Raw genomic sequence first — 17,210 nt, forward strand, 5'->3', positions numbered from 1 at the left:
GTTTATCTTGCTCGCTTGGAGTCCTCCCTCGGCTGAGACATGCACTCCGGTGCCTCCTGCTTTTTTTTCCCTCTCTCTCTCCCTTTTATGTTTTCTTCTTGTTGTTTTTCTTTTTAAATGTGTCAAGTGAAGAGTTCCTCTTCCCCCCTCTCCCTTTCCCCTCCAAAGAACCACCCTCCAGTTCATTAAAACGCTGGGACTGTTTTGCTCCTGTACCAGAGCGGAGAGCGAACCCGTGCCTGCATGTCTGGGTGTGTAAAATAGATCCAAAAATGTCCATGAACAGCAGGAAAAGTTCTGGGAGACCGTCCTACTACTACCGACTGCTCCGGAGGTCCCGACTGCAGAGACAGCGCAGCCGATCCCGCAGCCGGAACCGGCTTAGCAGGGGTAATTGCGAGCTCTTTCCTTGCCGTGCTCTGCCCGCTGCCGTAGGTAGGTGAGGATGAGGGTGAGGATGAGGATGAGGGTGAGGGTGAGGATTGGGATGAGGATGAGGATGAGGGTGAGGATGAGATGAGGATGAGGATGAGGGTGAGGGTGAGGGTGAGGGTGAGGGTGAGAGTGAGGATGAGGGTGAGGGTGAGGATGAGGATGAGGATGAGGATGAGGATGAGGATGAGGGTGAGGATGAGGATGAGGGTGAGGGTGAGGGTGAGGGTGAGGGTGAGGATGAGGATGAGGGTGAGGGTGAGGATGAGGATGAGGATTGGGATGAGGATGAGTATGAGGGTGAGGATGAGATGAGGGTGAGGATGAGATGAGGATGAGGGTGAGGGTGAGGGTGAGGATGAGGATGAGGATGAGGATTGGGATGAGGATGAGGATGAGGGTGAGGATGAGGATGAGGGTGAGGATGAGGATGAGGGTGAGGGTGAGGGTGAGGGTGAGGGTGAGGATGAGGATGAGGATGAGGATGAGGATGAGGATGAGGGTGAGGGTGAGGATGAGGGTGAGGGTGAGGGTGAGGATGAGGATGAGGATGAGGATGAGGGTGAGGGTGAGGATGAGGATGAGAATGAGGATGAGGATGAGGGTGAGGGTGAGGGTGAGGGTGAGGGTGAGGATGAGGATGAGGATGAGGATGAGGATGAGGATGAGGATGAGGGTGAGGATGAGGATGAGGGTGAGGGTGAGGATGAGGATGAGGGTGAGGGTGAGGATGAGGATGAGGATGAGGATGAGGGTGAGGGTGAGGATGAAGGTGAGGATGAGGATGAGGGTGAGGATGAGGATGAGGGTGAGGGTGAGATGAGGATGAGGGTGAGGATGAGGGTGAGGACGAGGATGAGGGTGAGGGTGAGGGTGAGGATGAGGATGAGGATGAGGATGAGGGTGAGGGTGAGGATGAAGGTGAGGATGAGGATGAGGGTGAGGATGAGGATGAGGGTGAGGGTGAGATGAGGATGAGGGTGAGGATGAGGGTGAGGACGAGGATGAGGGTGAGGGTGAGGATGAGGGTGAGGGTGAGGGTGAGGGTGAGGATGAAGGTGAGGATGAGGATGAGGATGAGGGTGAGGGTGAGGGTGAGGATGAGGATGAGGGTGAGGATGAGGGTGAGGATGAGGGTGAGGATGAGGATGAGGATGAGGGTGAGGATGAGGGTGAGGATGAGGATGAGGATGAGGATGATGGTGAGGATGAGGGTGAGGGTGAGGATGAGGATGAGGATGAAGGTGAGGGTGAGGGTGAGGATGGGATGAGGATGAGGATGAGGATGAGGGTGAGGATGAGGGTGAGGGTGAGGGTGAGGGTGAGGGTGAGGATGAGGATGAGGATGAGGATGAGGATTGGGATGAGGGTGAGGATGAGATGAGGATGAGGGTGAGGATGAGGATGAGGATGAGGATGAGGATGAGGATGAAGGTGAGGGTGAAGATGAGGGTGAGGGTGAGGATGAGGGTGAGGGTGAGGGTGAGGATGAGGGTGAGGGTGAGGATGAGGGTGAGGATGAGGATGAGGATGAGGGTGAGGGTGAGGGTGAGGATGAGGATGAGGATGAGGATTGGGATGAGGGTGAGGATGAGATGAGGATGAGGATGAGGATGAGGATGAGGATGAGGAGGGGCGCAGGCCCCCCGGCCTGGGAGCGGCCCGGGCTCTGCACAAGGTCAGTGTGCGAGGGGCTGGGGCCAGCGAGGCTGCTCTAACCCCGTGTGCTGCTCTACCCCGGCTTTCCAGCTAACCAGGCTCAGCTCTGCGCTCTGCCATTGACGGAGCTGCCTCTCCCAGGGTTTGGAGGCCTCACTGATGCTTGCAGAGCTTTGCAAAGCCGTGCTGAGGAGATGGGCTCTCTCAGCAGAGATGTGTGCCTGGATTCTTGTTCTTCGTGAGCCGAGGGTCACCAGGGGCTGGAGATGACAAAGCTGAGAACTGTTTAGGGGTAGGATTTTCCAAAGAGCCTAAAGATTGTGCTCCTGAGGCATTGCAGAAACCTGTGGGACCTGAAGCCCCAAATCACTTTGCACTTTAAAAAATCCTGCTCTAAAAGAGCTTATTTGTCCTCAGCAGCAGGAGGGAGGTCCACAGAGGGATGTTTCTGTAGGGCACAGGCAGCCCATTCCTTCTACTGGAGGCAGCAACTGACCCAGTTGCATTTTTAAAACCAGCTATTCTGCCTTTCTCTTTCTTCTGCTGTGAAATAACTGTTTATTGGTTCTTTTCCCTGTCGTTAAAGCAGCCAAAATGTGGGAGTATGTGAGTGTTTTCCTATTGAATTTTTCAGAGGAGGGGAGAGGGTTGTGTTTGCCCTGCAGTCTGGCAGTCCTGGTGTATTTATCATGCTGTGAGCCTAATCAAAGCCATTAACTGAAAAGATTTCCCCTTTTCTTGTTATTGTGTGAATAAAAAGCACAACTGCAACTTTACATCAGGTGTCTGTGCAAATCCAGGCTTGGACTTGTCTCAATGCAGTTAATTCTGATTTATGGAGCAGATTTTAAACCTTTCTCTAGTACTGTAAGATTTAGCTCGGTGCAATGTCCTCTTTCCTCTTTTCCTGGCACTCAGGACGATTTTAAGGATTTTGAATCATTGCTGAGAAAACAATGGGAAGCTAAATGAGTCCCTGAGCTTCAGGTTTTCCTTCAGACCGTGGTTTTCTTTGCGTGATTTTTTTGTTGTTTTGCCTGTCAGGGAGGAGTGTTTGTAAACTCCCAAACACGTCCCAGTTCCCTTTCCCTCTTTATTTGTGTGCTGTGCAAAACCAAAATATTTTACTGTCATTTCAGTTACTGTGACAAACTAAATGTGTTCAGTTTCGTTTAGGTAACCCAAAGTGAACTTAATGGCATCATTTGTCAGGAACACGAGGAATATTCAGGCAGATTTGATGGAAATGGGAATCGGCCCGAAAGTTTGTAAGAAATTGGATTTGAACCAGCTGAAATCTTGTTGCTGTTGATCTCTCCTGGAGTATTTTGTGTTGTCTGTGGGATCCCTGCCTCTCAGCAGTGGCTGAGCTCCTCTTATCTGTACATCTGAAAGGGATTTGCAAAGCTGGATGAGAATTTTCTCTTTGTTTTGATCTGTTTCTGTTGTGCAGGGGTGGTGTCACACAGTGGGTCAGAGGGAGCTTGTCCAGGCTGGGCAGAGATGGAATTGCTGCAAAAATGCAGCAGGAGTGCTTTCCTTAACAGTTTTGTTCCCACTGGAAGAAGGATGAACTGTGGGGGTCTGGGGGCTCCAGGAGCAGCAGGAAAAGTCAGGCTGGGGTTGCACAGCTCTGGGAGAGCTGAGACCCAGTCTGGGAAATGGATTTTGCTTCCTGAGGTATGGAGAGAGCCACTCCCTCAGGAAAGAGCTGCTCTGGTGCTTCCAGCTGGGCAGAGTGAGCAGAGTTTGCATTTTGTGTGCAAGGATCTGAGGGAGGGAGGAAGAGCTTTGTGTTGGGACTCCAGATGGAGCCAGCCTGCTTCAGTGTGCAGAAAAATGTCCAGGACTCAGAGCTGTCGGCAGTGACAGCAGCTTGTTCAGTGGTTTGTGTGATGGCACCCTCTGTTGTGGAGCTCTCTGGTCAGCCCTGGTGCCTCTGACACATCCATCACCTGTCCGTGTGTCTGTCACTCTGTCCCTCTGGGGGCCCAGGCTGCAATATCTGACCAGTGGCACTGCTGGGGAGGGCAAAGCCAGGCAGGAGGGGAAGGCTGCTCTGAGAGGCTGATGAGATCCTGCCTCCAGCACGTTTAAACTGTGCCTGTTTGGGAGTGGGTAAAGCAGACAGGCTTCACTGCACTGCAAATCTCTGCTGGAAGGAGGACAGTGCCTGAAACCCCCAGCTCTGCTCTCACAGAGAGTCAGGACGTGCTGCAGGTCAACATCAGTTAGATAAAAATCTACCTGCAGAACGCCTGGAGCATCTGTTCAGCTCAGAGATGTGGGGGACTGCAGGAGGAATCATGGCAGTAATTATAATTACTCCCAGGTGACCCATCTGATGCAGTGGAAGGTACTTGGGAGGCAGAGCGGGGAGAAGGAGAATTTGCAGTGACAGCAGCACCTGCTTGTGGCTGCACTTGGGTCCGTGGCTTTCTTCAGGATCCCTCCCTGCTGCTCCTTACCCATGGACACCATGGAGGGATGGGGGTCAGTGGGAAGGGTTCTGAAAATTCCCTTTGCTGACAGAAACCGCTCACGGTGCTGCATTCCCAGTGCCATCTCTGAGCCAAATGCAGCTTTGGCTTCAGGGCCTTCTCGTGTAAAACTCAGCAGGAAATCAGCTGGCATCAAAGGCCTGAGAATTTGAGAACATTGGAGTTCCTGATCTTGAAGGTTTAGTGTTCCTGATCCTTCTGCCTCTGTCAGCCTCAGACATAAATGTCTTGCTCTGTGTTCTGTTTATCACAGATGCTTTTCAAGGTGTTTTATGAAAAGGATTTTTATTAAACAGACTTTCTTCTTCCTTTCCTTTGATGGCAGCTGTGAAGAGAAAACTGACTGATCTTCAGCAAAACTCAGAATTTCAGTGCACTGAACACTGAGCTGGGAGGCCAAGGTCAGGCTGGGTTTTTTTCTCAGCACAGGCTATTCAGATACACATCTGTTGAAAACAGCTGGAATTTAGTCTTTGTCTCTCTGTTTGATGAAATCAAAAGCTTTTAAGTGATAAATGAGAGATCAGCTTATACCCAAATAATCAATACCTTGGAGGTTCAGGCACTCCCTTGGGACAAGGGAAGCAGAGATTGGAAAATTGTCCCAGCATGTCCCAGAGTGACATAACAACTAAGGAGGTTTTATTATATTTAAAGCCGACTGATATTGCACTCACCTCCCACTAATCTTCCCTAGCTGAAAATCTGTTCTGCAGCACATTAACTAAAAGTGATGCTGGACAAGGAATGCCAGCTGGAATTTCTCCCTCTCCACCTCTGCAGGACTTTGTTTTTCTTTTAAGGGCTGGGAGCAGGCAAGTGAGGAGCCCAGTAATAAATATTAGCAATAGGCTTGGGTTTGTTTTTTTTTACAAGGGTGGTGTCTTTTAAATGCCAGGAAAAGGAGACCTTCCTGCTTTGCACTTTTTAATGATCATTGCTTTGTTTTTCAAGTCTCTTTTGTGGCATTTTCTGTTTCACCACAGAAGTCTTGCAGCCTTTCATTGAAATTTTAACAGCATGGCTGACAGATGCCCATAGAAAAGATATGCAAAATGTTTAAAGCTGTGCTGTTTATAGGAAATATTCACTGTCAGCTGTGCTATTTTTAGCACCAGTGCTCCAGCTGAGACTTTGCTGTGTTTGTTCAATGCTTCATTGTCTAGTAAAAATCGAGACTAAATTTAATGACTTGGGAAGTGGTGTGTGGAGGAATTCTGGAATTGTTTTGATATTAAACAACGCTTAAATCTCAGAATCCCTTTAATAAGCAAAAATTTAGAGTGAATTTATTGCAGGCAAATTTATTGGGCTGACCCTTCAGCAGGAAGGAGGTGGCAGCAGTGCCTTGACTCCCTTTGCTCCTACAGCAAAGCCTGACCTGCCCCACCTCCTCCAGCAATGCAGGAACATCCACACTCAGTGATGTTCTCTGAGAAATTCCTACGAGATTTAAATGAATCCACTTGTAACAGTTCCCCTGGGAAAGCCCGGTGGGACTCTCTCAGGAGCACTGTCGCTTTTGGCTCATCTCTTCCTCTATCTCTGTTTGCAGCCCTCTCCCCTGGCAGTCCCATCCTTTTCCCCTTTTCCCCGACTGAGTTCCTGAGAGGGGCTGACTGCCCTGCAAGGAGTGAAGGAGCAGATTTGCTCTCGAGTAATGCACAATGAGTTTTTATCTACAAGCTGTGGGTACTAAATGAGAAAGAGGTTAAAAACCCTGGTCTGAGTCCAAACTAGAATTGCTTCCAAAAACATGCTTCGAGGGGTTTCAGCAGACTTTTCATGATCACTCATGTATTAGAGTAAGTTTGTCTCCTTACAGCTGTGGCAGTCCAAACAATTTAGACACAGAGCTGCCTTTTAAAGCTTTTAAACCTGTATTTCCCTTGAAGGTCTTCTAGTGTGCCACTAATCCCCTAAGTTATTGCACTGAAGGCACTCTCTAATCCTTTAATTCACTCTGCTCTCAATAGAGATGGGAACGAGCTGGGTCAGGGAACGTTCTCATTTGGGCTTTATCAGTTTTGCTTTTTTCAGCTCAGACACTTCTGAGCGTGGTTTGCTTTCCTTTGCAACACTCCAGAGAGTATTTTAGAGTCAGACCCAAATTGTTTGTGTGTTTGTGTGTATGCTTGTGGAAGAAGGTGCACAGAACTCCTGACTCCTGTCACTGGTTTGTGCAGCCCCGGGGTCAGGCTTTTACACTGAGTTCCTCAGGCCCCTTTGGGAATCAGAGAATGGAAAAATGGATGGTTTTTTGAGAACTGTGAACCATTCCCCATTCAGTGTCAGCCACAGGCAATTTCTGCAAGCTTTTTTCGCCCAGACCTACACAAGAGAGAGATTCTGACTAATGTTTCTTGGTGCTGAAGGTAAAGCTTTGAGGTGATGAGCAATGCCAGACAAGTGTTGTGGTTTTACTAATAACATAAACTCTAAAAGACTTGTTAGAGCAACACATGGCCTGAATTTTGCAGGTTTGTGCTGCCCATTGGATTTTTCCTTGCATGAGGGGCATGTTCTTATTGTAGGTCTGGTTTGGAGAGCCAGGCTGGGACCACGAGCAGCTCCCAGAGGCTCATTAGGAATCCCAGGCTCTCACACTGCTCCAGAAGTTCATCTTAAGTTGGGCATTGAAGCATTCAGTTGGATGAAAAACATGCCCTGCAATTGTATGGACTTGGAGAACACTGACAGCAATAAAGACAACCAAAGTTTTGCTTCGTTAACGTTTGCACTGAAAGAGGAATCCTCAGATGCTGAGCACTTAATGTTTCCTTTTGAAGAAACCAATTTATGTGAAGTGCAAGTTTCTTTTGTACCTTACATGCTCATATTTTTGGTTTCTTACAGCATTTCTGCATCACTGAATTTCTTTTAGAGTCAGAGATCAAGCTTGGGCTTGTTCTGAAGTACCCAAATGTGCTAATAGGGGGACTGGTGTAAAATTTGGCGTCTGGAGTTAAATTACAGGATGCTTCTTGAGCTTCTTGGTTTCTATAGGAACAAGTAATAGTCATCCTTCATGATTAAGCAGTGTCCATGGTAACCAAACGAGCAAGTTTTAAATGAAAGATCTTTTCCCTTTACATTTTTAGCAGTCAAAGGTTACCAATTATTACCTTCATACCCTTAGACTAGAACACATTTTGATGGGGCTGGTGTGTTTGAAGTGAGAACATTTGGTGTTCATTTACATAACTCTGCTTCTAGGATCAGCTGAAAGTCTGGTGAACACCGAAAGGAAATTTCAGAGAGTGGGGTGGGGTGCATGAACCCCCCAGGAGGGTGAATGTTGGTCACTAAATTGCTGAATTGCTCGGCAGGGTTGCAGTGTTGCTGTTCAAGTGCCCATTTGCTCCTCAGAGTGACTGCAGGGCAGTTCTGGAGGGAGAAATCCCAACACAGATCTTGCATATTTTTTAGGATGGAAAATGCAAATGTCAGTGTTGGTGTAGGTAAGAACATTCTCCTGCTCCCTCCTGTTTCAAAAATAGGTTGGGAAGTGAAAACACGACTGGTTTTTAATGTTCCTTGTCTCTCCTTGGCACTGGTGTTGTTTGCTTGAAAACTGCAGAGTGAGTGTGCAGCTGCCACCTGCGAGTGTTTGCAGAGCAGGTTTGTGGGAGAGGAGCAGAAATACCCACCCACCCCCAGAGGAAATAAAAGGATCAGTCACAATAAATTAGGATTTACATTCCACAATTTCTAATAGTGAAACAATTGCTGAGAGAGTCTGAGCAGCCAGAGGAGAGATGGATGGGGAACAGCAGTGAGCAGGGATGGGATCTCAGCAGTGCCTTGGCACAGGGGGCATTGCCCAGGTGTGCAGAGCTGCTGTGCCAACACAGCTGTGCACACACTCACATCCACACACAGCAGAGGCACATCTGTGCAAAGGATACCACTCATTTTATCTTCTGTTAATGCCTGTGAAGTGCAGGAGACTTGTTTCTGTTAGCCAGGGGAGCTCTGAGGCCTCCTGCATTAATGAATGGAAAACCAGAAAATCCCTCTCAGCTCTCCCTAACCCTGTCCCCAATCCTAACCCTCCCTGACGTGAACTGGAGGAACAACAGGGGTTCCAGACTTGGCTGTCACTGCTGCTTTGAGTTGCTTCCTCATGACAGATGCTGTATTTTGGTGGGCACAAAAAATCACTGCCATCCATTATTTAAAATCCAATATTCTTCTGTGTTCCCAGTGAAACTGTCTCCTAAATATCCAGTGTTAGATCCCAGCCTCCTGCTTTTCTGAGCAGAGTTAAAGTTCCTTGGCTGTTGAGACAATCTGAGGTGGGTGAGCAGGCTCTGGGCATTGAGACTCTCTGAGGCTGCTCTGAGAGCCACATGCACCATGCGAAATTCAAACCTTAATGTTTGGTCTATTATGCAGATGGATGTGAACAGAGATACGTGTGTGACCCCATTTATCTCTCTAATGAAGTGCCATCAATAGAACATCTGTTTCTTTGCTGTAGAAGATGAAACCTCTGATGAATCATGCTTATAAATTAAGTATTTATTTATTTAATTTGCATTTTACCAGTACAGACCTGTTCCAGCAGCCACTGTGCAGGGCTGGAAGAATGGCCTGGGAATGAGCTGTGGGAAGTTTCCATTTCTCCTGAGGGTGCCTCATGTGAAGGGAGCTGTTGTGGCCTGCTCAGCTCAGCTGTGCAGGGCGCTCCTGGGGAGAGCCCCTGACGGGGACAGAGCCACCCTGCCCTGGGTGTTGCTTCCAGGTGACACCTCCCGAGACAGGGACAGGAACTGCAGAGCATGGAACTTTCTCCTTGCCCTCAGATTGCCTCTGTGGATAAAGTGCTGCAGGAAAGCTCGTGGTGACAGAGCAGAATCTTTGCAGGAAGGTTCAGCATGATGGATGAGCCTAATTTAAATCTCCCCAGAGCTGACTCCTTGTTCTCCACACTCCGTGTTGCTTGTCTTTATCATCACATGGGAGGAAGCTGATGTTCCACTTCACTTTATCATCCTTTCCACTTTAACCAGGGTATTGGCAGTCACCACAGTCTGGCCCCCAACCAGGATAGAATTTCAGCTTTTTCTGATGTATTTTTTAAGTCTGTGCTTGATTTCAATTTCGCCCTGGAGAAAAGGCTCCTAATGATATGCCGTTAGCAGAGGAGGAATTTGTTCTGTGGATATCATAGCAGAGGAAGATAAATATCATACATATTTTATTTTAGAGACTAATAATGAAAGAATAAAAATACCAGCTATATATACACATATCTAGTTAAAAAATACCAGACAGTAAAACAGAGTTTGTGCTACAGGCTGCTCAATCAGCATGATTTGCTGTTTATCTTCAGAAAGGGAGGGTCATTTTCTGGATGCCTTCTGTTCTGTCCCTGGCACAGGTCTGGGACTGTAGCTGTGCCTCATGCACGTGGATCTGATCTGGTCTCCAGGCTTGTAGCACCCAAGAGCTGCTGAATTTTCAGACCTCTCACAATGAGAATCACCTCAGCTTTCCTTTCCCATTAGTGCTATTCTTTCCTTTCCCTTTTTCCCTTGGAGAGGGATTTTCCTTTGACAAGTGGGTTTAATCTGTCTCCTCAGGATGTGTTCACCTGGATTTCTGGAGGGCAGGACTTGCCCTGGGTCTCTGTCAGAGTGCCTGGCTGTGCTGGGATGGCTCCAGAGCAGGGAAAGCGCAGGGAAAGAGCAGGGAAAGAGCAGGGAAAAGAGCAGGGAAAGAGCAGGGAAAGAGCAGGGAGGGAGCACGGAAAGCACAGGGAAAGCGCACGGAAAGCGCAGGGAAAGCGCACGGAAAGCGCAGGGAAAGCGCAAGGAAAGCGCACGGAAAGCGCACGGAAAGCGCAAGGAAAGCGCAAGGAAAGCGCAGGGAAAGCGCAGGGAAAGCGCAAGGAAAGCGCAGGGAAAGCGCAGGGAAAGCGCAGGGAAGGCGCACGGAAAGCGCAGGGAAAGCGCACGGAAAGCGCACGGAAAGCGCAGGGAAAGCGCACGGAAAGCGCACGAAAAGCGCAGGAAAAGCGCAAGGAAAGCGCACGGAAAGCGCAGGGAAAGCGCACGGAAAGCGCACGGAAAGCGCACGGAAAGCGCAGGGAAAGCGCCCTGAGCTCCGCTGCCCATCAGTGCCCCGCAGCCGCAGCGCAGCCGGAGGATTCCCCGCGCTGCAGCTGGGCCAGCCAAGGGCCTCCAGCTCCATCTAGTGAGGCGCCGGGGCCGCGGCTGGCACACGCAGCCCCACAGCCCATTGCTGGGCCGGGCACCGCGGCTCCTCCCGGGCTGGGGCATGGAAATCCCAGCCCAGCTTTCCCGGAGAGAGGGGCACCGGCACCCGGCAACCAGAGCCCGCAGAAAGGCAAGAGAGGAGCCTTTGCTGCTTGCACACATCAGAAAGCACCGAGGCAGATGCTGGGAGAGGAGTTCTCTTACTGGGTAATAGAGAAAATTAAGGAATAGATACATATCAAGTACTCAGAAAAATAGCAGAGCTTTTTTCAGTCCTAGATTCAAGAGCCATTAATAGCACTGGCTCAGGAGCAGGATGAGGGATATTAAATCCATGATATTCAGGAACCTGCCACAGAGATGAGGGGAGAGCCATTAAAGTGCACAGTGTGCCGTGGCAGAGGTCAGTGTCACTCCAAATCATTATTTAACAAAGAAAAAGCTCTTCTTTCAGGAGTTCTTAGTCCCACTTTGAGAGAAGATAACAGATAAGGTAAGGTAACAGGTTTTAGCTGAGGGGACCAGTTTTCACTGATGTGAAACCATCAGTGTGTTCTGATGTTTTCTGGGATTTGTTTTCTGTATTCCTTCTAACAAGGCTCTTCAGTTCTTCACACAACTGTCCCAGCCAGGGTTCTTGGAGCTGCAGAGAATTGTGTGCCTCTAAGTGGTGCTTCAGGTGTGCTTTGCTGCTTTTAGGCAGGGGCACTGTCATCAGAGACACACTGAAAAAAAACACCACAAAAGTGGTGCTTTTGTACCACTGCAGTCACCTGAGGGGGAAACAAAGGCACTGGTAAAAAGCTGGCTCAGTTTGGTGTCATTGCTGTGGGGAGCAGTAACTGTGGGCATAGACTCAGTTGTTTAATTCCAAGTATTTGGTGCCAGAGTGTAGCCCAGAAGGCAAGTAATGATCCCAATTTATTTTTTTGTTCTGTATGTAAACAGTTAGATAAGGGAGAGGGGTTTTTACCAGCTGTAGTTCTGTAAACAGTGTCCTTAATTGTCTGGAAAGGTCATGAGAGCATGAGAAAATGTGAAACTATTTCTGCTTGGAGCATGAAATGACTGGGGAGTAAATCAGCGATTCTGATGTGGAAGAGTTGTGGGTACAGCCAGGGGGATTGCTGGGCTTTATGGAAGCTTATGAATGTTTAAGCCAGAGATTCTAAGATGCAAAAAGAAATAATTTTATTCTAAGATAAGAAGCAGGAGTGGCATGGCTTCCCCTAGGCTGGAGAACACCCTCTCTGTGTTCATTAGCTTTGCTTTCAGAGGAGTCTGCTTGTTCAGAGGGCACCAGCACCTGCCCTCAACTTCTGCCACATGGCCATTTTCATTTAAAAGTCTATTTTATTGCCTAATAGAGGTTTGCTTTTTAATTAATTTTGTGTGGTTCTGACACTGCTGTAAGGGATCAGCTGCAATTCCCAGGGTCAGCAGGGCTCTGGGTGATCCATTCCAATAAATGCTGCAGGTACCTGGACCCCAAAGGAGGCCCTGAGCTGCATTCCTGGGCCAGCTGATGGCAGCAGGAAGGGCTTTCATAACCTCTCAGCCTCTGTGTCACTGGAAATCAGACATTGTGGCATCTCTGCTTCCCACTCAAAGTTCTTCACGCCTTGTGAAGAGGAAAGTTGGCTCAGCTCAGTGTTTATTATTTTCTGTCACTGTCTATTCCGCTTTTTAAAGTGCCTCTATTCCCTTCTAAATCCCCATTTGGATTCAGACTAAAGATCCATCTTTTCTCCTGGGCTCCTGTGGCCACCCAGAGCTGTCTGAAATGTAGATTTTTCTGCAGCCTCTCCTGAGTATGTGGAATCACACAGACACTACAGATACCTGTTCTCCAGAGACTTTCTTAATTCGTCAATGCTACCATGAGCCACGTTAAATCACTGTCACCATTCTTCCTCCTCTCCTCTCTCGGGTTTGTAATAAGGACTTATTAGATAATGCAGAAATTAGAGGAATAACACCTAAATTCATTAAGCAATAAAATTAATTCACGGCCTGTAATTGTGCGAGCAGGAGACCGGTAATTCCTGTTCGCTCCGGTTTCACAGGGGCTCCGCCCTGGCAGCGCTGGGGCATTGGCGGTGCCGGGCAGGGCCGGGCAGTGCCCGCTGGGGCAGGGCCGGGCGGTGCCCACTGGGGCAGTGCCCGCTGGGGCGGTGCCCGCTGGGGCGGGGCCGGGCGGTGCCGGGCAGTGCCCGCTGGGACGGTGCCCGCTGGGGCGGGGCCGGGCGGTGCCGGGCAGTGCCCGCTGGGACGGTGCCCGCTGGGGCGGGGCCGGGCGGTGCCGGGCAGTGCCCGCTGGGACGGTGCCCGCTGGGGCGGGGCCGGGCGGTGCCGGGCAGTGCCCGCTGGGGCGGTGCCCGCTGGGGCGGCGCCGGTCGGAGCTCAGCCCCGTGCCCAGCTCAAGAACGGCCTGACCTCGGCAGGGCTGCCCGCGGCACCTCCGCACCGCCCCTGGGCTCTGGGGAACTCGGAGTTCCTGCATCACCTGCAGAGGAGCTGGTGCAGTTTTGTTGTGCTCAAAGTGTCCCTTCCATAGCCCATCCCGGGATAGGAGCAGGAACCTGCGCTCCTGCGTGTCCCGGTGCTGCTGCCTGCTCTGGCATTCCAGGCATTCCTCCCTCTCTCGCTGCCTCTGATGAAGTCATCACCTCTCCTTCTCTCCTTCCCGGCTCCTTCCGAGTGCCATGGCATGAGCGCTGCTCACCAGCACGGCTTCCTTCTGGTGAGTTCGGGGAGAACATTTCTCCTTGCTGACTTCTCTCCCAGCGCTCAGGTCGGACCTCCCTTTGTTGTCTGGAGCTGGAGCAGGTTCTTATCAGGAGATCAACTTGCTGGGAAGTTCCTGCTTGTTGTTATTCCATCCGGCAGCCTCGCGTTGCTTTTGTTCCCGCTGTCTCTTCCACTGGCTGATCCCTGGAATTGTGCGAGGGGGGAGTGTGAGGAGAGATGAACAAACAGGAGTTAAAGTATTTTATTCTCCATAATGAGAGCGTAATCCTGATGATCTCTTGGACTAGTTGGGATTCTCAGGAGCAGGTAATGCAAATGGAAGAACACCTCACTTGCTAAGTGAAAAGTAAACAGTAGTAACAGCTGTTTGTGTGTTTGTTACACATAACAACCCGCTTGGAGCAGTGTCTGGGAAGTGGAGTCATAGGAGGCAGTGATGTTGGGTGGGTTAAAGAAGAGTTTGGGTGCCGGGAGCTGCTCACAGCCTGTTCTGCTGCTGCCCTGGAGCCCTGGGGAGATTGCTGTGCTGCTCCATAACCATTCCACAGCGTGAAAAACAGGCATGGAAGAGTGGAGTGAGGATTAATTATTCTGTCAGTTCCAGTGCCTTGAATAAGTTAACAAACCAAATGTGTTTATTACTGTACAGAAGGAGTTTCAGAAATACTCATAAGCCCGAGGTCCTAAATTATTGTGCAGTGTTTGCAGTGCTGTGTGTCCTCTTAGCAGTGGGATATGTTCAACTTAAAAACCTCCTGGTGCCCTCCACAGCCAACAACGTGCTGGCCCAGCTGGGGGATAACCTGGGAGAGCTTTCAGGGGCTTGATAATTTCAAGGAAGTTTCTCTTTGAAGATCTTACTCTGCACAGGGGGAGACCAAAAACATTGCAGTCTTCTGTAAATATTTGGAAAAGCAGGAGGCCCTGTTGTTTATTTCTCTCTCTCCTGTGCTGTATAACGTGGATGAGCCCTGGGCCCTCTGTGCTTTTGAGAGGTGACACAGAATTGCCCCCATGTCTGTCCAGACAGAGCTGGAAGTTCAGGAGAGCTTGGGAAGAAAAGGCCAAAATCAGACACTGAATCCGATCCCTTGAAGCTTGCTTATTTTATGCACAAGTGGGCAAATGTGACAGAAATGACAGAAAATGAGGCTGGAAGGGATTTCAGGAGGTGTGTGGTATCTGTGAGCCCCAGGAGAGGGGAGGAAAGGCAGCCCATTGTCCCTGAACGTCTCTGCAGGGAGAGCTCTGTCCATGGCAGGATGGGACTGTTCCCAGGGCCTAACCCAAATATCTTATGCTTCAAATGAAGACATTTCTTTCTCAGCCTCTGGTGACTGTGGAGAGTTTTTATTACTGCTTACAGTGCCCTTTTCCATGGCCCTGGGCTTGCCATGGCAGCGTGGCTGATGCCCGGCCTGGGCAGAGTGACCCAGCCTGAGATGGTGCCTCCAGCCTTGAAGAAGTAAAAAGGGCACTTAAACCTTTATAAATTCATACTGCTCACCAAGTGAATGCTGTACATTCCTGGAGTTACTAATTTACCTGTAAGCTATTTTTATTAACCTTTAAAACAAACAGCTCCCCCCCATCCCCTCCAACACCCACACCCACCCCTCCTTCTGGTTATTTCTGGTTTCTTACAGAGGGTTTTGTAACATCTCTCCTGCAGTGAAACCCACAGTGCTTACACAGAGCTAAAATGAAGATTTGACTGCAAACATTTCATGAACCATAAGTTTAATAATTATAGGAGGGTTTAGGTGCTAAGCCAGCTCTGTGTTTGGTCTGGGGTCACAGTGATGTGTTTGCTGGTTCTGCTTGAGGTGTATTTTAATGATGAAAAAAGAAGCTAAGTTGGGGGGCTGTTAGCCCCATAGAGATGCTTTCCCTCGGTGCTGAGCAGTGTTTGGGGCTGGGGAGCACATGATGAAAGTAATTTCATGTAGCTGCCTTTCACATAATGCCATGGTTCCTGTTTTCCAGCCAGGTGTGTCAGAAATGCTTTAAACAAGGTTCATTTTTCCGGTCATTAAGAAAATGCAAAGCAGCTTCTTCAGTTGTCATCTCGAGCTCACTTTCAAAATGCTGGAATCAAGTAGTTTCTTTATGACAGTCCAAAAACAAAAGAAGGTTCAAAGGAATGGAGTGGGAGCCTGAATCTTCTGAGAGGAGATGACACCAAAGGATTTTACTGCTTGAGATTCAAAGTGCAGCTTTCTGCAGACAAAGTGCCCCAGCCATTGGAAGGCAGGCTGGAGGCTGGGAAGGCAGAGCTGCTGCTGCCTGAGTTTCACACAGGTTACGTGGCAACCAAGGAAGATGTCACCGAGCCAGCACCTCAGCCCATCCATGGCTGGAATCTCAATCTGCTCTTTTGGAGTGGGTTAAGACACATCTCAGGAATGGTGGGGTGGAATTGCTGGTGATAGTTGTTTCTTACAGTCAGGCTTTGGCAAGGGCAGAACCTTGCTGAGGAGACAATGGCCATGGAAATGCTTGGCTAAGGAGGACTCTGGGATGGTTTTGGGAAGGGAAACTTGTTTCAAGGTCTGAGCATCACTGAATGGCAGCTTGGAAATAATTCTGTTTCTCTGAGTTCTATGGTGCTTTCAGAGAGGGTTTGTGAAGTGAGGAAACACCTTACGATGCTGCAGCTGACCTGTCCTAGCATCTTTCTAAATCTCTTCAGTGTTGAGCATAGTTGTTAATTTTACCTTTTCAGCCCCCTCCCTTGCCAGCAGGGAAGGAGGTAAGTATTCCTATCCTCATTTTATACTTTATCAAGAGCAGGATTTCATTATTTTTTTCCTGATTCCAAAACAAATTGCTAGAGGAATTAGAGAGGTAACTTCAGCATCCTGTGCCTCTAACCCCATTAGCAGTTTCCCCGAGGAGGATCAAATCCACAAGTGCACGGGTTTGTACTTTGCATATAATTCTCACTCATCTCAATGCAGTTTCTGTTTACTCATCTGCAGACTGGAAATAATGATAATGCCAACCTGTCAGGCATTATCTGAAGCTTACAGTTGTATAAAAATGCTAATTGTTGAAGGTGAAAGTCCTGCTGGTGGAATGTTGCTCCAGGCAGGGGAAATGCCTGGGGTGGGGTGGTCGCGCTGCCTCACTGGGAGGGAGACAGCGCCCGGTGCCGGGGGTGCTGGCAGAGCTGGGCTGTCCCTGTGCTGGGTTGGTGACTGTGCCTGTGCTCTGTCCCCAGAGTCGCCCCCGGAGCGCTGCGGGCAGAGGCGCAGCATGCCCAGCGGCATCGCCGAGAAGAACCCCGGCATGGAGCCCGCGGCCACCACGCCCTTCCGCGTCACGGTCAGTGCCTGCCCCTGCCCCTGGGCCCGGGGTCCTGAGGAACGGCCGGGGGGAAAGGAGCCTGCTCACCCTGGGATGTGATGATGTGTGTGACACTGCTGTGTGTGAGACTGGGATGGCTGCTGTCAGACACTGGGAGCAGCCAGCAGCTGCCAGATGTGTCCCGGTAGAGCAGCAGGGCTTGAATGGGTCTGGAGCTTCACCTGGGAAACTTTCCTGGAGAGGTTTCCTTGTGAGTCCTGGTGCAGTGTATTCCTGGGTGCATTTACCTGTCTGCAGCTGTACAGTGTGTGCTCACACTCCTACAGAGAGAAAA

The 17,210-nt window shown here is 49.6% G+C and overlaps 1 protein-coding gene across 9 annotated transcripts in view; it reads left to right on the forward strand.

The window, feature by feature from the left end:
- The window catches only part of DAB2IP (DAB2 interacting protein), a 157,523-nt gene that overhangs the window by 30,682 nt on the left and 109,631 nt on the right, over window positions 1-17,210 (forward strand). For 4 of the 9 annotated variants that reach the window (XM_074556450.1, XM_074556444.1, XM_074556447.1 and 1 more), the window contains exon 2: window positions 16,791-16,894. In XM_074556450.1, the coding sequence (XP_074412551.1) occupies window positions 16,826-16,894 (69 nt within the window). In that variant the 5' untranslated portion in view covers window positions 16,791-16,825. Of the gene's footprint in view, window positions 1-16; window positions 436-16,790; window positions 16,895-17,210 lie in introns of those variants that run through there. The other 5 variants (XM_074556446.1, XM_074556448.1, XM_074556445.1 and 2 more) reach the window with 3 other exon arrangements.

Source organism: Zonotrichia albicollis, chromosome 21, assembly GCF_047830755.1.
Source record: "Zonotrichia albicollis isolate bZonAlb1 chromosome 21, bZonAlb1.hap1, whole genome shotgun sequence".
Taxonomy (NCBI): domain Eukaryota; kingdom Metazoa; phylum Chordata; class Aves; order Passeriformes; family Passerellidae; genus Zonotrichia; species Zonotrichia albicollis.